This window comes from Xenopus laevis, chromosome 8L, assembly GCF_017654675.1.
Source record: "Xenopus laevis strain J_2021 chromosome 8L, Xenopus_laevis_v10.1, whole genome shotgun sequence".
In the NCBI taxonomy this organism is placed as follows: domain Eukaryota; kingdom Metazoa; phylum Chordata; class Amphibia; order Anura; family Pipidae; genus Xenopus; species Xenopus laevis.
The window spans coordinates 10,348,656-10,374,466 of record NC_054385.1 but is presented as its reverse complement, the minus strand read 5'-3'; the positions used below and the strand labels follow the sequence as shown (position 1 = coordinate 10,374,466).

The window sequence follows — 25,811 nt, the reverse complement described above, 5'->3', positions numbered from 1 at the left end:
AGCTACAGTTGGCCCAGGTGGAGCTTACAAAAAAGCATATCCTTTATCAGAGGTCCAATATTTTTGAGTTTGGAGATAAAAATGGAAAATTACTGGCTCTATTGTCCAAAGAAGAGGGGGTTCAATGGCTATACCAGCGATAAAAAGTTTCCACTGGGGATATTGATTCCACTCCAGAGGGTATCAATGATCGGTTTATGAGTTATTACGCAGATCTCTATACTTCCAAGATGACGGTAACGAATGAGGAGGTAGACCAATACTTGTTTGACACGGACATACCGGAATTTGATGTAGGTACAATAGCACTGCTAGCCGAGCCAATTACTCAAGAGGAGGTGGAGGTGGCGATTGGAGCCTTCCCGGGGGGTAAAACTCCAGGCTTAGATGGCCTCCCCATTGAGTGGTATAAGCAAAATGTTAAAAAGATAGCCCCTCTGTTGGTTAATTTGTATAATGATGTTAGGGTGGGGGCACCCCTCCCAGAGTCTATGAGGGAAACGCTCATTATATTGATTCTCAAACCCGGCAAGGACCCCTTAGAATGCTCCTCGTATAGACCAATATCGCTTATTAATGTGGATGCCAAGATTCTGGCAAAGGTGCTTGGGAATAGATTGGCACCACACCTGGCCAAGGTTATTTCACCGGATCAAACGGGCTTCATGCCGGGCCGCACTACTGACATTAATATCCGCCGGCTGTTTACTAATATCTCAGTTGTACATGATACCCGGGGTGAGAGGGTGGTGGCGTCATTGGATAATGAGAAGGCGTTTGATTCGGTGGAATGGCACTATCTATGGGCCACAATGAGGAGGGTGGGTGTGCCCATAGATTACATCAAATGGGTGCAGGCACTTTACCGCTTCCCGGTGGGCAAAATTAGAACCAACACCAAAGTGTCAAAGGCCTTGGCAATTGGAAGGGGCACTAGACAAGGATGCCCCCTGTCCCCTCTTCTGTTCGCTCTTGCCATGGAGCCATTGGCCTGTCGCATTAAACTTTCGCAGGAGGTGCAGGGGTTACACCTGGGTTCGTGTAGGGAAATTATCTCCATGTATGCGGATGACACTCTCCTTTATCTTCCTAATCCGAATTATGCTCTCACTGGAGCACTGGCCATTATAAATTTACACACAAGGTATTCAGGGTTGAAGATTAACTGGTCTAAATCAGTGCTTTTCCCCATTGACCCCCTCCCGCCGAACCTACCTCAGAACGTCCATGGTCTTCAGTGGGCGGACACCTTTAAATACTTGGGCATATGGGTACATTCGGATCTCCAGAAATATGTTGAGTTGAATGTACAACCCATCCTTAAATATATACTGGAGAGAAGGGAGGCTTGGGTGCATCTTCCCCTTACCCTATTAGGTAGAATTAACTTGTTTAAGATGATAATCCTTCCAAAACTCACATATGTATTTCGACAGGCCCCGATTGGCATACACAAAGCTGTTTTTACCAAACTAAAGAGTTCGATGTTGTCCCTATTTTGGAACAACGCTCCACCCAGGTTAGCCTTGAGCACTCTGCAGCTCCCTATTACTCAGGGTGGTTTGGCGGCTCCTAACCCCTTCTGGTACTACTTGGCGTCACAATTGGTGGTGGCGAAAAGCTGGGTTACTCCTTCTCCCACTAATGCGGCGACGCTCCTGGAAGCACAAATAGTGGGGTCTTGGGAAGGTTTGAGGAATCTGCTATATAGGGGTACCTCCCTTTCTCAGACCTTGTCTCCCCTAATGTCTACCACAATTGCAGTGTGGCGCACTGTTTTGCAATTTTACCCCAAATGTCAGCCACACTGTTCGGGATTCTCCCCACTGTGGTGTAATCCCAGACTCCGGCATCTCCGCACTATCCCAGACCCGCAGCTATGGGCACGTTATGGCATTAAGTACGTCTCCGACGTTATGCCTGATGGTAACCTCAGTTCCTTTCAAGACTTGAAGCAGAAATTCTCTCTCCCTAATCCAATGCTCTTTAGGTATTTGCAACTGAGGCATGCTATAGCTATTCAGTTTCAGTCGGGCCCACCGGACACTACCCCCAGGAAAGTAGAATTAGATATTCGCTCAGAGGCTATTCGGAAACCTCTTTCATATTTTTATGCCCAATTGGTCAGGGTCGGTAGTCCCTCACTCACCAAACTGCTAGCTAGATGGCAACAGGATATCCCGGGGCTTACTTCGGAGGAATGGGAGGAGATTCTGGAATTGAGTTTGGATGGGATTATCTGCAGTAGGGATAGAATGACCCAATTGAATTACCTGCATAGAATATATCTTACTCCCTACAGGCTGAATAAAATGAACCATGCTTTGAGAGATGAATGCCCCAGATGTTCTAACTCGCCAGCAAATTTATGCACATGATTTGGAATTGCCCGGTTATGCAGACATTTTGGGGAGAGGTCAGCCGAATCATTAGGGTAAAAACTGGTATCCCGGTGCCACTGCACCCTAAGGTGTTGATATTGAATCTGCTAGGGGAGATCTCCCACAACAGGGCGCAGAGGACGCTTTTGATCACTTTATGTATGTACGCAAAAAAAGCTATAGCTTTGAAATGGAAATCTAGAGGGGGCCCAACGGTACAGGGCTGGGAGCAACTCATTAACAATGCGCTCCCCCTGCATAAACTCACATATATGAGAAGGGGCTGTTTGGAGAAATTTAATAAAAATTTGGGCACCTTGGTCGGAGGAGGATGAGAGTCTGGGCTAACTGCAGTAGATGAATGTACCTGTCTATTACACTGTTTTTGGTTTTTCTTTTATTATTTTTTTATGGAACAGTATATGGAATGAACCTGTGTATAATAACCTGTGTTGAAGGATGGCATCAAGATGGTTAATGTTTGTAATGATTGTTTCTTTGGTTAATGTGCAGGAAAATTGAGATGCAATGCTATTATACAACTTTATTTCTGTATTGCTATGATTGCACAATAAAAGAATTGTTAAAAAAAAAAAAAATTTATGGATTCTGCTCAGCAGGGGCAAAGATAAGAAATGTATCCGCTAAATGTATCAGTCAATTTACAAAAGTTTACAGGGTCAGTGACCCCCCCCCCCCCCACACCAGATAAGGTTGCCACCTGGCCGGTATTTTAGCGGCCTGGCCGGTAAAAATGTTGCTTGATGCCAATGTTATTTATAGGGAAAACACATAAAAATATAGGAAGGCTGGTAATTTTTTTCCAGAAAAGTTGGCAACCCTTCTCTCACAGCTGCTTTACACTTTAATATTAGAAGAACAGTCACACGTAGAAAATAGAAAGTGATTGGAAAAAGTCTTTATTTCTGGTAAACTACCTGAAGCCAACTGAACTGAAAAAAGTTTGGTGAACAACCCCTTTAAGGGTTACTTGGGTACTTGTGACATTTTAGGTCAGATTCTAGCTATTTTTTTTAATAGTGCATTTTTTCACAGTGGCATGGATACTATCATGCCCATTGCAAGCAGCAGTCCTGTCCTGCTTTATGGCTAGGATTCTAACTATCTGTGTAACAGAGCATTCTGTTTCAGTGACTGCACAGATCCTATCTGCCCATTGTAAGCAGCACCCCTGCCCTGCTTTATGGCAGCTGAGATTCTAGCTATCTGTATAACAGAGCATTCTGTCCCAGTGGTTGCACAGATCCTATCTGATCCCCATTGGATGCAGCAGTCCTGTCCTGCTTTATGGCAGCTGAGATTCTAGCTATCTGTATAACAGAACATTCTGTCCCAGTGGCTGCACAGATCCTATCCGATCCCCATTGTAAGCAGCAGTCCTGTCCTGCTTTATGGCAGCTGAGATTCTAGCTATCTGTATAACAGAGCATTCTGTCCCAGTGGCTGTACAGATCCTATCTGATCCCCATTGGAAGAAGCAGTCCTGCCCTACTTTATGGCTGAGATTCTAACTATCTGAACATCCTATTGATGTAGACACAACAGTTTTTCCAGATGCTATATTCCCTTAACGACACAATGGAATTAAATTTTTAGATTCTTGTATTATAGAATAGTTTACCTCTTTTCCTCAATTTCCAAACTCAGATTTTCTAACCTGTTCTTTGTCTTTCAGGAATTGCTTGAACGCAGTATGGCGTTGTGCATGCTGTCACCTCACTCAGCTCGGGTGCTGGATAATATAATTTCACCGGTGCAACGCAGAACTTCTAACACCAACAGCCTGTCCGCTCAGGAAATCGGAGACGATGACTCCTTGAAACCAGTTTCATTGGACTCTAGAACAGATTTCTCAGACCTTGTTATAGAGAAGCCCCCAGAGGTACTTCATCTTACTTGCCTCAAAATCCCATCACCCTGCTACAGCCAAAGACAATAGCCTTTTCTTAAGGATTCATGTCAGTTTCATATATATTTATCCTGTAATAGAGAAAAATCTTTTTTTCCTCCTACGAGTCCTGGCTTTAGTCCATTGCATCTGTTTGGGTCCTGCCAACTAAAGAGAATGAAGCCCTATTTAAAAAAGAAAAAAAAACTATATATAATGTTTGAGCACTCCTGCCCATGTTCAACCCAACCTCTGTCTATTCCCTACACGCCTCATCCCTTTTCTGGTCACTGAATCATACTGTAGCACCTTTCCAGGCCTCTTACTGCAACTTGGCCCCTGAAAGTGTCCCAGTCTATCCCCCTGATGGTGGCCCTGCAGGGGAATCATGAAAGTTCCACTTGGAAAGATTTGATTATTTCTAACCTTAGAACCATAGGGCTGTTGACTATGGGACTGATATAGCAAATTAGCAATGTATTTTGTAAAGTTACTCATTATGAAATAATAATCTTTCTTGGAAATAATCTATAATTTCATTTTTTTTTTTTTTAGAGCCATCAACCCTCATTGATGAAGGTGCAAACATCCATCAACTTGCATTCGGAAAGATTAGCAGAAGTGGAAGGCTCCATTTATTTGTACAGGGAGGCTGAAAGGATAAAAATGCAGGTAAGAGGAGTGTCTTCTCTTTACTCAGTATCTGCACCTAAAAGATGTAATTTATCACATTTTCCTTCATTATGCAAAAGAACAGTTTATAGGTGGAATTTCTCTTTAAACTATATCAATGCTGGGAAAAGGTTTATTTTGGGCAGTTGCTGGATAACCTTTCTCCCTCCAGAATCAACTGCAGAAGCGCCTAGAGATGTGTGTGCAGTATGAAAAGAACTTTGCAGACCAGGCTGCAGAGCAGCTTAAGCGCTTTGAGGAGATGATGGAGCTAAAGCAGAGGCAGGAGAGGGATAGATTGCAGGAGCAGTTGGAGGCAGGGTAAGTATGGGCAGGAATCTCTGTCTTCTGGACCTAGAAACTGTCTTCAAAGCTCACCATTTTTTCTGTCTGGTTTCTAGTTCAAAGGAAGCCTTGGGGCAGCAGGAAAAGCTAAAGGAAGAACACCGGACCAGGGCCAAGGTTAGTGTTTAGAACACACCACCAGGCCCAGACTGGCAGTCTGTGGTTTCTGACAAATGCCAGAAGGGCTACTGTAAGATGCCATAGACAGTCACTGATTATTAGGCCTGTGTGTATTTGAAATGCCAGGGCCTGTTTTTCAATCACAGTCCAGACCTGCACGCCACACTACGTTTACTACTTAAATCTCACCTTTGTATTGAATGTATTGTGTATACTTTCTCCTCTAGCTCTTGAACAGGAAGTTGCGGGAAGCGGAGCTTCAGAGGTACCAGGAGCAGGAACGCATCCGCCAGGAGGAAGGCCGTGAGCGTAAACGCAGGTTGTGCGATTTGCAGCAAGAGGTGCTCCAGCTAGTGCAACAAATTGAAATGGACTACAAACACCAGGAGACTCTCCGCGTGGACCTCTCTACCTATAGCCAGCGCGGGAACCAGATATGTGGAATTCTGTCCAGCGTGGTGCGCTCCAGTGAGGTAATAATTTATCAGGGGTAATATTTTACCTTGTATGTGCACACTTTGTATTAATGCTTCTGCTTTATCTTACAAAGTAAAATCTCCTCTCCATTAAGCATACATCCCAAGCAGGCCCGGACTGGGAATCTGCCCATACGGGCAAATGCCCGAAGGGCCGCTCCTTTTTATGTTAAAATGGGCCGCGTCTGCGATTAAGGTTCTCGTGGGCATCTGCGCAGGGGTAGAGAGTACAGCATGCACGCTGTGCTTCTCCCTTTACAAACATACCGAGCAGCCTTTTTTCCTCCACCCTCCTATGATTGGCGGTCAGGGAATAAGAGCTCTGGGGAGAGAGGAGGTAAGGGGGAGAGAGAGAAGTGTGGCTGGAGGGAATAATACTCGTAAATGCACTATGCCAATAAAAGCATTAGCAGCAAGTTCTGCATTTTGTCTTACTCTTCAATTGTGTGTGTAGAGGGGTGTGTGTGCTATAGGACACTCTTTGTCATTTCAGGAAGGTAGTCTGTTCGCTTATTTGGCCTACAGGTTGTTTACATTTAATTTAACCACATATCCTACCTATGCTTATTGACATCAAAACAAACATTTTATCTAACTTACATTTATGTAATTTACATTTTTCCTATTGCACCTGCCGCGCCCAATACAGGTATGGGACCTGTTATACAGAATGCTCAGGACCTGGGGTTTTTCCGGGTAACATCTTTCTGTACTTTGGATCTTCATACCTTAAGTCTGCTAGAAAATCATGTAAACATTAAATAAACGAAATAGGCTGGTTTTGCTTCCAATAAGGATTAATTATATCTTAGCTGGGATCAAGTACAAGCTATTTTATTATTACAGAGAAAATCTTTTTAAAAATTTGGATTATTCAGATAAAATGGAGTCTATAGGAGAAAGCCATTCCATTTGCAATAGGTTTTATTTTTTGTGGTTTTTGAGTTATTTTAGCTTTTTATTCAGCAGCAATCCAGTTTGCAATTTCAGCAATCTGGTTGATCCTGAAAAAATGTTGAGCTTTAAGTTCAGTTCTGCTTATCCCCTCTCAGTGGAGTAATTACCAGGGGTGTGGGGGTGATTGTGCGATTCATAGGGGAGAGGGCCCGACAGGGGGGCCTGGGTTCCCATCCTGTACCAGGGCCTGCCAGCGAGTAGTTACGCCACTGTTTAGCTGAATACCTGCATGGCGGTAGGGACTGTGCATATGCCTTGGAATGGGAAGGAGAACCTTTCCACAGCGGCTGCTTGATTTTAATAGCATTCTACTTAAAGCTAGACATATACGGGCTGATAAAAGCTGCCAACAGACCGAGTCGGCATCTTATTGGCCCGTGTGTGTGGCCCTCCGACGGGCTTCCCCGATCGATATCTGGTGAAAGTCGGGCAGATGTCGATCAGGCAGGGATAAAAATCAAGTCTGATCGCGGACTGCATCTATTCATCTACCATATTGCCTGCATTATGATCCGATCGTTGGGTCCTAGGGTGCACGATTGGATCAGCTTGATATCGCCCACCTCAAGCTATTGATTGATTTATATAGGCAACTGTGCTGATGAATTATAGCATCTGTGGCAGTATATCACAGTTATTTTGAGGATCATTTTTATCGGCAAACATGGAGGGTGAACAGACCGACGAGGTGGACACGAATATATATGTTCTAACCCTATATATGTGTCGCTGAGTAAAAGAGCATTGTGTGTTTACATGTGAGCTGCTTTGATTTTTTTTTTCTTTTTTTTTGCCCGGGCTGCTTTTTACTCCCAGTCCGGCTCTGATCCCAAGCGTTACAGATAGTTTCCCCCCCCCCTCCCAAAAAAAAGGTATTTATTTTGGCATTATTTTGATTGCTCAAGCAAATTCTGGCTTGTTTATCCCAGCAGAGCGGTTTTCCTACCCAGGAGGATGTGAATATTGGGGAGCGATTCTTGCAGGAGATGCAGGCTCTGGTCAGCGCCATGCAGCAGACAGTTAGTGCAGCTGAGGAGAGAAGGAAAGCAGAAGAAGTGGCTGACAGAGAGAAGCAGAAAGAATTGGAGAAACAACAGCAGACAAAGGCACAAGCCCCTACCCCTGCCCCTGCTCAGACCCAGAAACAAAGCCAAAAAGAGGGTGAGTATGTGTTCAGGTCACATAAATTTGTGGTACAGAATACACAAACCTGCTCAGTAGAGCTGGTAGAGATGCACTTAACCTGGTAAATACCCTACAAAGGTTTAAACACATCTTCATATATTGACACATAAGGTGTTGGTAAATTATTATGTCTACTTTAGTTGCTTGTGTAGACCAGATGTGGGTAAAACAAACAATTGATATTGTATGGCTCAATGCAATAGGCTGCATTGAGGCTACAACTTTGTTTTGTGTGTTCATTCCAATAGAAATCATCTGTAGTAAAAGACAGCCATTACATTTTGTGGTCCGAAGTGTGCAGGCACCCAGCAGATGATTGCCCATGCCAAAAACTTAGAACGGCTGAGCTACAGTATATCTAAAAGTCAATTGCAGTGACCAAATCCATATAACTGCCTGTAATTCTCTTTCTGTAGGACTGCAGGTAAAAGCCTCTCCATGTATAATGAAGCGCTATCAGCAGCTACAGAGTTTGCTTGAGCAGACTCTGAATGACATTGCCCCATTCCAAGACTCCAAAGACTCTAAGGTACAAAACCCAGAGCAAAGCCACCCTCACGTCCCTGACAGAGTTTCCACCTCTGTCCAGCTGACATAATTTTCTCTTTCAGGTTAAGGCCGTCAGGGTGGAACTTCAGAAAGCTGTCTATATTCCAGTCAGCCAGATCTCTACAGAATCTGGTCAGTGAAGAAGTATCACATTTTACATTTTTTTTATATTGTCTTGTCTATTATCTGTTTAGATATAAACATATATATATATTTACAGAAATAGAAGTATACATTATATCACCAAGTCCGCTGCTTTAAAGGAATTGTTCAGTATAATAATCAAAACTGGCTAACTAGGCGGTGCAAATTAAAAAAGTTTCTGGCTGGAGTGACTGTGTGTGTAATAATAGAGAGACCTGAGGGGGGGGCACATGGGTCTTATCTGTTGCTTTTGAATCTGAGCTGAATGCTGAGGATCAATTGCAAACTCACTGAACAGAAATGTACCATGTGGCTCCCCTTCAAGTCGCTGACTAGCTCAGAGTTAGAGAGCTGAAAAGCATGAAGTAGTGTTCTGGCTATTATATTAAACGTCCAGTCACTCCAGCCTTTATACATTACATTTTTGGCTAACTAACTATGTTAGAAACATTTTTTATTTTGCACAGCCTATCTATTTACACAGTTTTTGTTTTAAGACTGAACTGTTCATTTAATGGCCAGTGTATGGCCAGCTTTACTAGTAGAAGTACAGGTATGGGACCTGTTATGCAGAATGCTTGGGACTTGGGGGTCCTCCGGATAACAGATCTCTCCGTGATTTGAATCTTCATACCTTATGTCTACTAGAAAATCCTTTTTAAACATTAAATAAACACAATAAGTTGGTTTTGCTTCCAATGAGGATTGATTATATCTTAGTTTGGATCAAGTATAAGGCACTGTTTTATTATTACATTGAAAAAGGAGATCCTTTTTTAAAAATTTGGATTATTTAGATAAAATGAAGTCTATGGGAGGTCCCATACCTGTATTTGTGTAAATAAGAGTAGATACGAATTTTTTCATTTTAAATGATTTACTGATTTTCTAAATGTGCTTTACTGTAGTTTTTTCTTTGTTAATGTCCTCTTTTGTAGCTTCTAAAATGAAGGAGACTTTTGAAAAATTAAATAACCTGCTTATGGGTAAACGGGTCTCCTCCTGTGGCTCCACTGTGATCTCCGTGTCTCAGCATCCGCAAGCCCTGAACTTTGTATACTACAAGCTAGCAGAGAAGTTTGTGGTAAGTCAATGAATGGGAGAGCTCCCAAAACAAGGAGTATTTTTAACTCTAGAATACTAATCTAGAGCAGCCAATTGGAATATTGTATTTCATTGGCCTTGAGTTAACTGGTTACAAATAACTGTTGTTTGCTATGGGTTATAATTAAAATAAAGATTTCAGTCCACCCTTGCAGTTTGTGTTATCTTATATTTGTTTGTCTGCCCCCTTCCCCAAGACCAGCTTACAAAAAAAGGCAAAGGTGCTTTGGTTAATTATCAGCATTAACCCACAGGGGTTGTCAATATGTTGGACATTGCTTAGTGACTATAATCTCTTAATTTAGACCCTCTTCTGGCCTCCTTGCTGAAAAGTGCACCAGCCCTGGATGCTATTTTAATGGCCAGCCACCCCTTCATCTTCTCTTTTGTTTCTGCGGTCCTAGATTCTAGGATCTGAGCTAGGCGATTAACTATTTGCTTCTACTTTTTTAATAATTTGGGGTGAGACCTGAGACAGAATACATCTGTTCACACTGTCAGTTCCTTACCTTTCCACTTACATGTGGAAAACAAGTAACATGGCCACTTTTATCGGTTTCTTATTGTATAGTTATTGGAATAGATTTCTGTCCGAATGGAGGGATGTCTAAGGGAAGGAATAAATCAAGTGCTCAGCATACATATATTTTCTGTTGTTTTAAATACCGCGCTTCACCATATCACTAACATGCACAACCTTAACACATGCACACAAGCACCCACATATGCACAAGCACACAGGAAACAGAAATAGACATGCCCAAACTAAAACTTGCAGCACCAAGTATCCCAGTCAATCTATAAAGCGCTTTTGTAACTGCATATTTCTCTTACCTAGATTGGAGGACACAGGCACCATGGGGATGAAGATCCTGTTGCTTGGAGAAAGGTCACTTCATCCCCGCCTACCGCCTCAATCCTCGGTTTTCTTTAAGTGTCCTCAGAAGGAAGACGGACACTTTGTGGCTGGGAACAATGGTACAGATTTCAGTATCATGCCACTACTGGGGTCAGCGTTTCTCTTCCAGAACCCCTCCAGCCAAGGACTTCTGATCTGAAGATGCTCTGCAGCCTTCCCGCTCTACGGAGGCTGCAGGCTGGGGGACTCCCACTGCCCTGGTCACGAGGAGGCAAGTCAATTCCCTCTCTCCTACCCCCCCCATTACTTGCTGCCTGTTCTCTCTGCAGAAAGGCATTTTGTTTCACTTTCACTTCTATTCTCTGCCAGAGAATTTCCTACAGGGGGACATAGGACACAGCGTCTTCTATCCCTCTCCCTCTTGCGCCTGTAACTGAATTTTTACCTTCCTTCCTGGGTTCTCTGTGCCATTTCCCAGCAACCTATCCCACCGATATCTGGTGCCACGCCTACGTCATTGCGCAATTGTCACTGCGCACCTGCCTCACAGGCACCATCTTACTAAGGTACTATACCAAAGCCCAGGAAACCTCTCTGGCAACACACACACACTCTATAGCCATGATGGGCAGAGGACCAGTCCCTTCCCAAGCAGGCAGCTGCAAGTACCACGAATGCAATTTCGTATTTGGCATGTGCTACTTGCAAACCTAAATTTGCTAGTGTTTCGGCTGAGCCAATATGTGAAACCTGTAAGCCTGCAGCAGTCACTGCACAATTACAATCCCACACAGCCCTACCAGCCAGCTCTGCTACGGCTAATCAAACTTGATCGGATTTTGAATTGGTGTGCGCTCTTTCTCTAGCGGGTCTACAGAACCTAGCCAGAATACCAGAGACTCTAGATAAGGTCCTACAGCACCTATCTACACAGCCTCCCAGACCGGTCACTCAGCAGTCGGCCACAAAGTGACCTCCCCCTTCCCCACCTGTATCGCCTGATGAACAGGAAGAGGCATGCGGAGAAGATGGACAGATCCTATCCGGAGATGAATCGGATCAGGATGCCCCTAGATCACAAAGAGAGGTCGAGAGCCTGATTCGGGCAGTATTACAGGCACTATGTCTAGAAAACACCCTGCCTTCAGCAGAGCCAAACAAAAACATTTTCAAGAGGCAAAACAAGTCTTCTTGTGTCTTTCCAGCCTATGAACAGCTGGATGACCGTTAAAGCACAATGGAAAATGCTGGACCATATAGTCCAATTTTCCAAGCGCTTTACTCAAACTTATCCTTTTACTCAGGACTGTACAAACCCACTGGCCTTTAGACTGTGCAAGACCATCACCATTCCAGTAGCCGATGATGCTTCCTTTAAGGATCCTATCGACAAACGTCTTGAGGGTTTCTGCAAGGAGATTTTCACAGCAGCAGGCGGACCTATTTTTTCCACCGCATGGGTATCCAGGGCAATGGAGCTTTGGGTGGAACAGGTGGCCCAACTCATTGGCTCAGTAGACCTCTCCACAGACCTCCTTCTAGCTCAGATAGCGGATGCAAACACATATATTTGTGAAGAGGCCCTGGATGCGTCTAAGCTTGACGCAAGGGCTTCGGCACAATCCATTGCAGCCAGACGTTTCCTTTGGCTAAAGAACTGGTCAGCAGATCTTACCTTGAAGCAGTCTCTGGTTGGTCACCCATTTTTTAGAAAACAAATTTGCGGCACCAAATTAGAGAAGATCATTTCTCAAGCTACAGGAGGCAAGAGCACCTTACTTCTGTAAAAACAGACCCAAGAGGACTACCTTCAAAAAGCGACCATTTTTTTGTCTCTTTTGCCAAAATCCGAGCCAAAGGTCCCAACGTGAAAAACAACAAGCTCCAACCTGTCCCAGATTCCAGTCAAGGCAGAGCACTTCTTGGTCAGAAAGCAGAGCTGCACCTAAGCCCACACAGGACAAAACAGCCTCCGCATGATGCCCACCCCCGAACGCTTACCCTTAGGCGGACGCTTAAGTCACTTCCGAGAGTTGTGACGGCAGAGTGTTCTGGACCCCTGGGTCCTATAGATCATACACCAGTGCTATCTCATAGAATTTGCTCAACTACCCTCGAGGGGATTTTTCATCTCAAGGCTCCCTACCGGAGAACCCAGGTGCTCAGCGTTCCGAGGTGTTCTACACACCCTGGCCGCCTCCGAGGTAGTACAGGCAGTCCCTCAAAGGGAAAGGGGCTTTGGTTTCTACTCAAACCTATTTATAGTACCCAAAAAGGACAGATCTTTTTGCCCGGTGCTAGACCTAAAGGCACTAAACGACCATGTAAAGAAGCACCACTTCAAGATGGAATCCATCCAGTCAATCCTAATGTCCCTGGACTTAGAGGATCTCATGGCGGTGATCGACATCAAAGATGCATACCTGCATGTCCCCATACATCCCAAACCACCACCGGTTCCTTTGATTTTTAGTGGCAGGAGAACAATGGCAATTCGTGGCACTCCCCTTCGGACTATCCTCAGCGCCAAGGGTATTCACAAAGGTCATGGCTGCGGCTCTAGAGGACCTGCGACTGCAGGGAGTGAGTCTCATACCATACCTGGTAAAGGCCCCTTCCATGGCACTGGCAGCAACTCATCTCCAGACAGTGATGCAGACACTAACGTTGTTAGGGTGGCAGATAAACTTTCAAAAATCTCTACTCATACCTTCTCAGAGTACAGAATATTTAGGGTTTGTCCTAAATTATTTAGTGGGAAGAGCCTTCCTTCCCCAATCCAAGATCACCTCAATGCAAGGGCTCCTGTCAACTCTGCAGAAAGCAGATCAGGTACCTTTACAATTTGCCATTAAAGAGTGCTGGGTGCTATGGTGTCATCCTTCCTCGCGATTCCATATGCACAGCTCCACACCAGAGCCTTACAGAGACTGATACTCCAACATCAGAGGAGGAACCGAGTGGACCTAAACCACAGGATTCCCCTATTAGAACTAGTTCGAACCTCAGTCAATTGGTGGCTTCAACCAACAACACTTCAGGAAAACCCTTCACCAATCTCCAGTGGACAGTCATCACAACAGATGCTAGTCTACAAGGTTAAGGAGGAGTATTGGGAGACCTAACAGTACAGGGATGTTGGTCACAGAAAGAACTACTCCCCATCAACATCCTGGAATTAAGAGCAATCCACCGTTCGTTGCTCCACTGGTCAGACAGACTTTGAGATCTACCTGTAAGAATACAATCTGACAGTGTGACAGCAGTGTCTTAAATCAACAACCAAAGAGGCACAAGGAGTCAAGCGGCCCTCGCAGAGGCACAGCGAATTCTTCTGTGGGCAGAAAGCACAGTACCAGCTATCTCCGCAGTTCATATCCCAGGAGTGGACAATTGGATAGCAGATTTTCTCAGTCGAGAGACCTTAGATCAGGGCGAGTGGAGCCTACACCCAGAGTTTTTTCAACTGATTCTGGCAAGGTGGTAGCACTCTGGAAACAGACTTAATGGCATCCAGGTACAACAACAAGCTTCCGAGGTTCATCACAAGAAGCAATAACCCGCTGGCCCTAGCAGTGGACGCACTGGTGGTTTAGTGGCAGTTTCACCTAGCATATGTCTTCCCACCGCTGGCACTTCTGCCAAGGGTAATCAAGAAGATAAGACAAGAAATTGTAGAAACACTTCTAGTGGCACCCTACTGGCCATGCCGCACTTGGTTCTCAGCATTCCATCTTCCAGACAGAAGGGATCTGTTATCTCAGGGACCGATCCTCCACCCAAGTTCACCGCGGCTGGCTTTAACGGCGTGGCATTGAAGCCCTTATCCTAGCCAGATCAGGAGTTCCAAAAAAGGCCAAAGCAACCATACTAAGGGCCAGAAAGCCCGTATCAGCAGACATCTACTGCAGGGTATGGAGGACATTAATATGCTAGATGAGTTTCAGAACTAGCAGCTCTAACCTGTTGTCGACCATTTTTGATTTCTTACAAGGACAAGGCATTGTTGAGATCTTCCCCGGATTTTCTTCCTAAGGTGGTGTTAGAATTCCATCTTAACCAGGACCTGGTGGTTCCTACATTTTGTCCTGAATCAAAGACAAAGTTGGAAGAGAAGCTACACATCCTAGATGTGGTTCGTTCTCTCAGAACATACACCAGGGCTATCAAGAGCACAAGGAAGGAGGGCAACCTCTTTGTCTTACCAGAAGGACCATGAAAATGCATTAAGGCATCTAAGGCCACCATTGCTAGATGGATTAGGTCAGCAATCTTGAAGGCCCATGAGGTACGATGTACCTTCAGGGTTCAAGCTCATTCTACTCGTTCGCTCAGCACTTCTTGGGCAGTTTGCCACCAGGCTTCAGCTGAACAGGTTTGTACGGCTGCAGTGTGGTCATCCACACACACCTTTTCCAAATTCTACAAGGTGCATACATTCGCCTCAGCCGAAGCGAGCTTCAGGAGGAAAGTGTTGCAGGCGGTTATTCCCTGAACACTAGGGATAAAAAGTCCCGCTCTCGGGTAGCTTTAGGACTTCCACATGGGTCCTGTGTCCCCCCAATCTAGGCAAGAGAAAAATAGATTTGTGTACTTACTGTAAAATCCTTTTCTCTTTTCCTACATTGGGGGACATAGGCCTTCCTTCCCTGTATTAGTTAAAGTTAACGTTGATCAGTTAATATCTTTATAATTGTTATTGTTCAAATACCAACAAGTTCAAACAGCAGGTGGATCATACCGTGCTTAGTTTGCATTGGAGAGTTGCTCCTTCTCTTCACATGGGCAATTGGTAGGGCTCGTCATCTTCTCTTCTTCGGTCAAACTGAGGATTGAGGAGGTAGGCGGATGAAGCCCAGAACAGGAGGAGGAGGAGGAGCCACTTTAACCTTTTAGTGTCCTTTCTACAAGCAACAGGATCTTCGTCCCCATGATGCCTGTGTCCCCCAATGTAGGACAAGAGAGAAGGATTTAACGGTAAGTACAAAAATCTTTTTTTTAGTATAATTCAGCTGGCTTAATTTGGGTATAGTGGAGCATCTGTGAACTCCTTCTGTGTTACATCAGAATGATTGGTTTTGTACTGTTCAATCCTCTTCTACGACACAGTTTGCACTCTGTACATGCACAGAAAGTCTAATAAGGTATAGGGTGTTTGAAGAACAAGTCAGGACACCTCTAATTAACCTGAACTCGCATGGCACTCCATCTTGTCCTTTTCTCTTTCTTTATTGAAGTGGTTTCTCTCTTTCTACCCCCGTCTCTATTATTTTCATGCTTTGTACTGTGCTCTAGCTATAACCAAGAAAAATGTGCTGAAAATGATCATCTTCGATTCATTAGAGCGATTCAGGATGAATCCAACCCCTTTACAAACACTATTTGCAGACATACAATAGGCACTTTGAATATTTTCATATGTCCATTGGCTGGATTCCTTTAATACAATTTTCTCTCTCTCTCTCTCTCTCTCTCTCTCTCTCTCTCTCTCTCTCTCTCTCTCTCTCCCCCTCTCTCTCTCTCCCTCCCTCCCTCCCTCCCTAGAAAGCTACTTGTTGCACCATTGTAATGTATTTTTTAACTTTCAGAAACAAGGAGAGCAGGAAATAGCTTCCCATCACGAAGCAGCGTTTCCATTAGCAGCTGTGGCTTCTGGTATCTGGGAGCACCACCCTCAGGTGGGGGAGCTGTTTCTGGCACATCTGTACAAGAAGTGTCCATATGCTGTGCCTTTTTACCCTGCACATAAGAAAGGAACCCCCATTGAAGAATATCGGAGGTATGGCTTACTATTCACACTGGAGGTTTATAGACATGAAACAAGTCCTTCCTTCATATAACAAGGTAACAGATCCAAAAGATCTTACAATAATCCTCACCCCAGAAGAGCCTAAAAAAGACTTCAGAAATATCTGCTTTGCACATAAGAGCAATGACACACCGGGAGATTTGTTGCCCATGGTTAAATTGGCGCTACAGTAGGCCATAAATCTCCCGAAAATGCTTTCCTGCCGAAAATAATGTAAATTGCCAGTTGGGAATAAATATGATTTGCTTCAGCTTTCACTCACAAATTCCGGTGAGTTCAGAAAACAGTCAGAAAGCATTTTCAGGACAGTTGTAGTACAGATTTAACAAGTCTCCCATAGCGCTATATTAGTAAAGATAATACTGTGCATACATCCTCCCATGAGATAAATCCTAAAAGAAGATAAAAATAGCAGCCCTTTAACATAAACCTCTCTTTTTCAAAGGTTTCTGTTCATAAAAGTGTTATGGAAGAACTCAGTCTCGGCCTCCTTTGATTCAGTATTTGGTATTTTCTTGCAGGATTCTGGGATACGAAGTGGAGGATTCTCAGGTTGAATCACAGGACAACTTCCTAAAAAGGATGTCGGGAATGATTCGCCTCTATGCTGCTGTCATTCAGATACGTTGGCAGTATGGCTTGAAGCAAGAGGTAGGCACTGTAACGGTTTGTTTTGGTGGAGGATAGATTTATTTTCTTTGCTGTCGTGACAAGTAGGGGTTTGAGTTTGAGTTGATAACTCCTAATCTGCTAAAATCAAGAAAATTTCAAATGTCATTATATGCTCTTGTCTCCTAGTCTCATCCTCATGGGCTGAATTATGCGTGGCAATGGCTGGCCCAGCTCCTGAACTTGGAGCCCTTAGCTGACGTCACTTCTACTCTTCTTTACGATTTCTTAGAGGTAAGGACCTTTTTTAAAAGAAGAAGGAAAGGCTTAATGACTGGAATGAGCCAATTTGTTTGGTACTACCCCACCAATAGCTACCCCACTACTAGCTAAGATCCCGGCCAGCTCTCCTCTTTGCTAGCACCCTACTCCCTTGTCATCTGTCCCCGGATCCCTTGCGGCTGCCAAAGGCTGTGCACATGTGCAGTAAAATAAATTCATGTCATCTGTCCCAGGGATTATATGCTGCTGCTGTACCTGTAGAGTGAAATAGTACCCTGGGCCACCCTGCCTCTATCATGTCATCTATCCCAGAGATAACGTGTGGCTGCCTTAAGCTGTGTGCTTGTGCAGTAGAGTAAAATAGTACCCTAAGCCCATGTGAGCATCTCGTTTTCATCTTGTCACCCAGGGTTGTGGTTTCTGTAGGCTGTGCACATTGCGCAGTAGTTAGTTTAGGGGACAAGATAGTGACATTAACTCGCTTTACAGTAAACCAGTAATTCACTTTTTCTCTAGTCGGCCCTCCTGTCAGTGCAGACTTTGTAGGATTTTTCATCCTTCACCTCTGGAGGCAGGACCGAATAAAGTTGTTGACTCCTGTTCCCTCCTCCTGTATATATGGGCTGGCTCCACCTCTTCTCAGTTTTTTGTCCTGCCTTGGAGGATAGGACAGTATATCAGACAGCACTGATGTCTGTTTTTGTTTTCTCTTTCTTCTATTATTTAAAACTATCTACAAGGATTAACACCTTGACATGCAGAGCTGTCTGTTAGGTGCAACAGGGATAAGTATTCATATCTGAGGAGATCTCAGTGAGACACTGGAAGAATTGCCTGAAGCCATACGTGATGCACAGAGCTATCACAGGCTACCAACCTAGATGGTATGCAGAGCTACCCACACAAAATTAAAAAGGTTGTATTCACCCCCAACTAAAAAAACGCACAAAACCATGACGTTTCAGAGGGCAACAGAGCATACTGGGCGGATGCTAGCAGATCAGGAGCCTAGACGGATCTGAGAGCAACATGCAGGAGGCATAATACAACAGGGGTACACGGTAAGGGAGTTTAGGCAGCGGTTGTTCTGTAGAACTAGCCAGAACACCTATAATAGCATCCAGAGGTAAGCAGGCATTGGCGCATTACAAACTGACCACGGCACGAGATGCAAGCAGTTGCTAGGCAACAGTGAGCACAGGATACCGAGCGCGCCAAACCTCTTCGCGATATTTCGCCATTAGCGCACTGACGTCACAGGATGGCACTGCATAACCGCACCAGAATCAAGGAGTGTAGAAGGCGGCGCAGTAGTAGTGACAGTCTATCCCTACCAAATTATAACTGGACACAGCAGGGGGCCAAGAACAGAGACGCATCTGAGGTGAATACACCAGTGAACGCATAAACACCAGTCAAAGCCCCAGTATCATCGCACGGGAGGGCAGGCATCACGTGTATACAACCAATAATGGAGAAAACAGATTCTCTAGCTGATTTAAGAGCAGACATGCAAACCATAAGGAAGAAGAAGCCAGACAAATTACTCAAATGTAAAAATTGCCGACGTTCTTTGAGAAAGTCTGAACGGAACTACTGCTCAGACTGTAAGACCAGTTTAAAGAGAGCAGAGACACAAGGGCCACCTGTATTGTCACCCCAACCTATACCAGCACAAACTCAGGGAGAGACAGCTGAAGGGCCCATTAATGAGCAGAGGGGAAATTCACCTGGGCCAATTTTACCAGCACCAACTACATTAACCACTCCTCAGTCGGAGGCAGCGGAAGCCACTACATTTACACCATAGAATCAACCAGTACCAAGTTCCCCAGCTCAGGTACCGCTGAGGAATTCTTGCAGTGGATCATGAATACAGTTAAGCCACAACCCACAACTTCTATGGGAAATACGCAGTCAAACAGAAAAGCAAAGAAGCAAAAAGTCCCAGCAACACTAGAATCCTCTTCAGAATCAGAAGAAGGGTTGGCCTCAGAAGAAGAGGATGACCCTCTTCTTGATAGGGACACCACAGATCAGATTCAGTCCACAGATACAGAATCAGAGGAAGAACACACATCAATCTCTAATCCAGAGGTATCCAAGAGACTACTCAGGAAGATGATGCAAACATTGGAAGTCAAGGATTAGACAGTCACACTTTCCAAGGCTGACCGATTATTAGGAGTTCAGAATAAATCAAAATTAATGTTCCCAATATTCAATTCCATCACACAGGCTATTGAAACGGAATGGAACCAACTCACTCAAAGGTTCTTCAAGACCTACCCAATATCAGAGGACCTCCAGAAGAAATGGGACAAAGCCCTCAAAGTAGATTCCACAGTGGCCCGTCTGTCTAGGCATACAGCACTACCGGCAGAGGAGGTGGCATTCAAAGGTCCATTAGACCGCCGCATGGAGTCTAACTTGAAGAGATCCTATGTCCAGGCTGCAGCAATACTATGTCCAGAAGTGGCATCAGCTAGGTTAGCCCGCACAGCCAAACATTGGGCACAGGAACTAACGCAACAGCCCCTTCATCAAGACAGGAATTACAAGGAGAGGTAGACAAACTGAAAGTATAGTTGGTGGAACAGACCAAGGTAGACGCAGAGCTTTGCTGCAAAAAATCCTTTTATTGACACTACATGTTTCGAGAAAAAATGCCCTTTGTCAAGTGTACTAGTCACCATTAACACACAAAGGGCATTTTTGCTCGAAACGTAGTTTCAATAAAATGATTTTTTGCAGCAAAGCTCTGCGTCTACCTTGATCTGTTCCACCAACTATACTTTCAATTGATTGCTAGTACCAAGGACGGGGTACAGGAACTGACCATAAAGGTTATAAAAATTGATGGGAGAAATACCACATCCAGTGGAAACAAAGAAGCTTCTAGGTAGACAAACTGATGGCTGCATTTACATTCCTAGTGGAGGCTGTCATGGAAATTACCAAGCTAGTGGCCAAAGCAACAGCAAACGCAGTAGTCACTAGGCGTGCCTTATGGCTCAAACACTGGTCTGGAGACACAGCATCTAAGCTGAGGCTTCTATCCTTAAGCTTCACAAGCGACTCTTCTGCCCAGATCTCAAACAGATTATAGCTGAAGTAACAGGAGGGAAAAGCACATTCATCCCCACAACAAGAAAACAAAGATTTGACAAGCCAAACAGGTTTTCCAATAGAAAGGGGTGGTAAACATAGAACAGACCTTTTCGGCCCTTTCACTCAAACTTCAGGACATCTACAACCGACCAGACACCCTCAGACCAGTATTGACGTACCAATTCAAAGAAAACAACCACCAATAGAATGACATCGGCCTGACTCGCTCCAAGAAGGGCAGAGTCTTCAAGGGGGTAGACTGCAAAATTAATTTGGGGTATGGGAGACACATATAACAGACGCATGGGTCCTAAGAATAATCCAACAATGCTACAAAATTCCATTCTCACCCAACATAGATGTAGTGAAATCCCTAAGAATATACTTAAAACGATCCTTGAAGTAATGAAGTTCCAACACTTTATTTGTTTCATATGTGACTATACACAAGGGACCAACTGTATCAAAAAGAACAATTGCTTGTTGGCTAGTGGAAAAAACACATTATATCAATGAAGGCCCAGGCCGTTTGCAGTAAAAGCCCACTCTACAAGAGCACAGAGTACATCATGGGCATTACAGAATATGGCAACAGCCAAACAGATCTGCAAAGCAGCTACCTGGGCTTCACCAAACACTTATAAAGTTCTATAGGTTAAACGTTTTTGCTTCACAACCGGCCGCGTTTGGCCGAAAAGTTTAACAGGCTACACCAGCACAATAAATGGGCAAATTAAGTTAGGCATCCTAGCGTTATATCCACCCTGATAGAGGGACAGCTTTTGGGCGTCCCACAACATCTGCACTGACGGGAGGGCCGACTAGAGAAAAGGTTATTTTATACTTACAGAAAAAAACCTTCTAGTCGACCCGAACTGTCAGTACAGTAAGTCCCACCCAGGTGGATTTTAGTATGGGCACAGGGACCTTCTTTCTCGCTTTCGATTTTATCTGTTGTCTCTTGGTCTTCTTTCTGACTATACTGTCTCCACTGACTGAGCTTTATAAAACTGAGGAGAAGAGGTGGAGCCAGCCCATATATATACAGGAGGAGGGACCAGGAGTCAACAACTTTATTGTCTCCTGCCTCCAGAGGTGAAGGATGACAAATCCTACAACGTCTGCACTGACCGTTCTTTCTCAGTTTTTCGGTAAGTATAAAATCCCCTTTTCAGTAGATAATTGTTGCCGAGCCTGCAGCCTTGAGGAGTTGTTGAAGAACAGATCAGAGTTCTGATTGTGTCTGCTCTTTTCCCAGGTGTGTGGAAATGCAATGATGCTGACATACCAGGACCAGTTTGTGAAATTACTGCTGCTGATCCAAGAGGAATATTTACCCAGGTTTGGGGCTTCTCCCATCCACTCTAAACATTCTGTCCTTTTCCATTATATAATGACTGCATATTGATACTCCTCCTTCTTTCCATAGGATTGAAATGATAAGCACCTCAGAACAAATGGGGTCTGTCGCTCGACTTAAACTATTTCTAGAGGTGAGCCTCCAAAGGGAGTGGGGGAAGTGAGGGTTGTTGTTTTTTCTCTGTTGTCAGTATGCCCCTAATTCTGTTAGCTCTTGAGTTATGGAGCAGTCTGTTCAACACAACCAGTATGGTCATATGCGTAGCATGAAACAAGTCATGTTGCAAGCGTGATAAGGTGATAGAGAAGTAAGAGTGAATAGAGAGGGGGTAGGCACTGTAGGGTAAGAATGAGATATATTCATGGGTTGAAGGATGAGTGTCTGGAGTGAATGAGGAAGACTTCAAGTGTGGGCTAGAAGAAGAATAGCAGTGAGGATTGTGTTTGTGTTGTAAGAAAGGGATGAGCAGCAAATGTACATACATTGACTTTGGGGGTCTCAGAGGAACCTTCTCTCCTAACCTTATTACGATAGCACCAAGTACAAGGTTTGGAGGCCTCCCATATCCCTTCAAGGAAACTGACTTCCCAGCTATGTGCTCTCATTTTATTTTGTGTATTACAGAACTCCAGGAAGAAGAGAGAAATTCCCTTACCCAAAGGATATCTGAATCAGTCCTTCTGGAGATCCTGAGTTTGTGCTGTTCCTTTCTCCATGATGAAGCCTTCTCCGCCATTTATTTATGTTTTAATTTTTTTTTTGGCTTAGATGTGGCCTAACTTTATAAAAGGATGCCCAACCTGAGGCATTCTAGATATAGAAATACAGCTCCCAGTGCTTGCTCTCGGGGATGCTGAGAGTTCAGCAATGGCTGGAGGGCTGCATATACCGAAGGGGCACTAGGATCAGAAACATTTAGATCCTGGTTTTAGTCCCCTAAGATAGATGCAGCCTCCAACCATTGCTGAACCCTATTTCCCTAGAGCAAGCAATGGGAGCTCTATTGCTGTATTTCCCTTTCAAAATTGGCAGTCTGCATGGGCCTATGTTATGCAACATCTAGTTACTAGAAACAGCCTTAATGGTCCTATCTATAATAAGCAAAACAAAGAGTGGGACGTATGGGTTACCCTTATTCTAAACTGGTTGCATTTAAATGACACCTCCCCAGCTGAATAATTAAGAAATATCCCCCATATTTCACATGATCTGTTAACCCTACAATAACCAAAGGGAATGCTGAATTTTCTTGTATAGCTTGTGCCTTATTTGTCATATTAGCTGGGCTGTCTATGCTCATTCATAGAGGGGACCCAGCATAGTTAGATAAGCACTTGTTTGGTGAAGTGTGTTAGTGGGTAGGATGCGCTATGCATGCATTAAAATCCATTAAGAGTCCCCAGGGGCATAGAAATGCAGTGCTTCTATCTGTTGATTGATTTGTAACTGGGCAGATCACTTTCTAGACATTTATATCCGGACCCTGCAACTAAAAGGCACTTTGGGAATTGGCCAAAAACTGCTTCCAGTTATCCTATAGATATACAAAGATGAAACTGAATCTGAAATGTATTATTAATGATATGCATAGTATAGGTTACATTGGCAGGAATTCTGCTGAGCCTTTGTGCTGGTGACCTAGAAAATAATGTGTTATGTTTATACTGTTGGGTATAATGTTAAATTGTATGAAGTGTTCAACTTTTCTACCACATTCATTTCTGTGTCACGTTTGGCGCAGCAGTAGTCAGAGTTCTATGTGTGCCGTAGCCATTAGGCAAATAGTTCCCGTTCAGTGTTCATTAATTCAGTATTCATTAAAGGACAAGGAAAGTCATAAACAGGGGGTGTAACTTGTTGGGGACACCTCAGGTAATAGTCGCTAGCCTTAGAACCCGGGCCACTACTTTTCTTTACTGAAAAACACACTGCCCCATGGTACCTTCTATGGAAGCTTCAGTGCTGCCATGATAGTAGTATTCTGATAGAAGGAACCCTGGGCTGATGTATTTTAAGGTTTGGGGAAGGGGGTAAGATTCATAAAAAATGTCACCCCAGCTTTCCTTCTATGTGATCAGTGATGAAAAAGATACTGATAAATCAAGTTGGTCGGACAGAAAAAACTGAATACCAACTGTCTGGCTTTGATGTTTTTGTGTTTTTTAGGCTAGGGCCTGATGGGGCCGAAATCAGCCTGCTGAAATCCACAGGCTCATTTCATCCCCTGACTGCTAGCAGAATCCTCTTTGTTTGCGTGTAAAATCCTTGTTTTGGCTTCAGTGTGTGAATATACTTTGCAAATTTCAGCAAAGAAATGCAAAATTTGGATTTCACAGCAAAATTTGCCGGACAAGGCTTCCCGACGCGAACAAAGGCTAGCAGTCAGGTAGCCGATCTGGCCCTATCCTTAGCAGCTGAATTTTGTGAAGGTTTCACTGTGAATATAGTCTTAACAAAATAAAATGAAAACTTGATACCTTTCGATGTGGGCCCTTGTGTGATTTCTGCTTGGTGTTGGTCCTCTTGTTGTGGAATTTCAGGAGATCAGTTGAGGTAAAAGCGATTTATTTCACATGAACTCTTGTAGCCTAGAAGATGGCTCTGCCCTCAAGGCTAGGGTACTAGTGACCAAGGCTAGCTTGAGAGCAGAATCCATTCAAGTCAGGAGGGCTCTGTTATACACAGAATTTATTATGTTTCACTGCCAAGCTGTGCTATTACTTGACTTAGCTGGGCTCCCATGCAAATAAATATTTTAGGTACCCTCCTTAATATATTACCCCCCCCCCACAGACACCTTTACTTGCCTCCTGCCATTGCAAGGTCTGTGTATAGGTAGTTACACCACTGCTCCTAAGAGCACCATACACAGCCAATTAGTCTGGAGGGACCGCTGACTGCTCTTATTCACTTGTCTGGCCAGATTTACCTATTTGTATAACCCTGTATCAGTGGGCCAATTTCTAGTAGTTTGCAACCAAGCAAGAGATTCCTACTTGGAAAAGGCCATAAATGTGTCTCTGATTGACATAATGCCTTGGTTTCTTCTACACAGTACGCTTATCTGTATCTAATGTCCTACTGCAAATAATTTAGTCATTCCTTTGCAGGCTTCTAGGAAAACGGTATCCCTGTCTAGTTGGTAAGAATCACCCTTGGCACCAATATAAAGCTGACCATAGAGCACAGATACAGTATAGTCGTACAAAACGAATATCCCACCTCCTAGTGCTTGCTTGTACCTTTTCCCAGTGCATTATGTTAGTGCGACCGTTTTCAGAGATAGGAGACGGAGTGCAGGGAGCGGGTCTGGGCCGGCGAGGCCCAAAAGAGCTGGAGCCCACTGGTAGGGTTGCCACCTTTTCTGGAAAAAATACCGGCCTTCCTATATTCTTGCTGTTTTTCCAATTAATAACATTGGTATCAAGCATCATTTTTACCGGCCAGGCCAGTAAAATACCGGCCAGGTGGCAACCCTACCCGCCGGCCCAGTCCCCATCCGACCCTGCCTCTGACTTACATAAACATATTAATTACCTCTGACGTTTACACTAGGGTTGCCACCTGGTCAGTAAATTACGGTGGATCCCAATGTTATTAATAGGGAAAAAAGATAAATATATAGGAAAGCCAGTATTTTTTTTTTGCAGAAAAAGTGGCAACCCTAGTTTACACTCACAGAGGAAGTTCATGTACACAGGGATGTTTGTGTGCAGAATGTTTGTCCCCTATGAAATTTGTCAAGTTGTAATATAGCTTTGGCATTAAAAATTATTAGAGAAGATTAGATAACTGAAATATGTTGTTCAACAACAAATAGAACATCCTTCACATAACAGTTTAAAAAAATGTTATTAATGAATTGAGTGGCAGGGCCAATCCTTTTGCAATATAAAAAAACAAAACCAAAGTGATATCTTTATTGGCTAATGAATTTAG

General features: G+C 44.0%; 1 protein-coding gene across 2 annotated transcripts in view; it reads left to right on the top strand.

The window, feature by feature from the left end:
• The window catches only part of gle1.L (GLE1, RNA export mediator L homeolog), a 29,118-nt gene extending 4,764 nt beyond the window's left edge, over positions 1-24,354 (top strand). The window contains exons 2-16 of one of the 2 annotated variants that reach the window (XM_041573209.1): positions 4,078-4,284; positions 4,846-4,962; positions 5,135-5,283; positions 5,364-5,424; positions 5,655-5,900; positions 7,793-8,021; positions 8,462-8,574; positions 8,657-8,726; positions 9,677-9,822; positions 16,290-16,480; positions 17,032-17,161; positions 17,309-17,413; positions 21,771-21,853; positions 21,942-22,005; positions 22,497-24,354. In XM_041573209.1, the coding sequence (XP_041429143.1) occupies positions 4,078-4,284; positions 4,846-4,962; positions 5,135-5,283; positions 5,364-5,424; positions 5,655-5,900; positions 7,793-8,021; positions 8,462-8,574; positions 8,657-8,726; positions 9,677-9,822; positions 16,290-16,480; positions 17,032-17,161; positions 17,309-17,413; positions 21,771-21,853; positions 21,942-22,005; positions 22,497-22,565 (1,980 nt within the window). In that variant the 3' untranslated portion in view covers positions 22,566-24,354. Of the gene's footprint in view, positions 1-4,077; positions 4,285-4,845; positions 4,963-5,134; positions 5,284-5,363; positions 5,425-5,654; positions 5,901-7,789; positions 8,022-8,461; positions 8,575-8,656; positions 8,727-9,676; positions 9,823-16,289; positions 16,481-17,031; positions 17,162-17,308; positions 17,414-21,770; positions 21,854-21,941; positions 22,006-22,496 lie in introns of both variants that reach the window. The other variant, XM_041573208.1, reaches the window with a different exon arrangement.
• Positions 24,355-25,811: the final 1,457 nt, after the last annotated feature.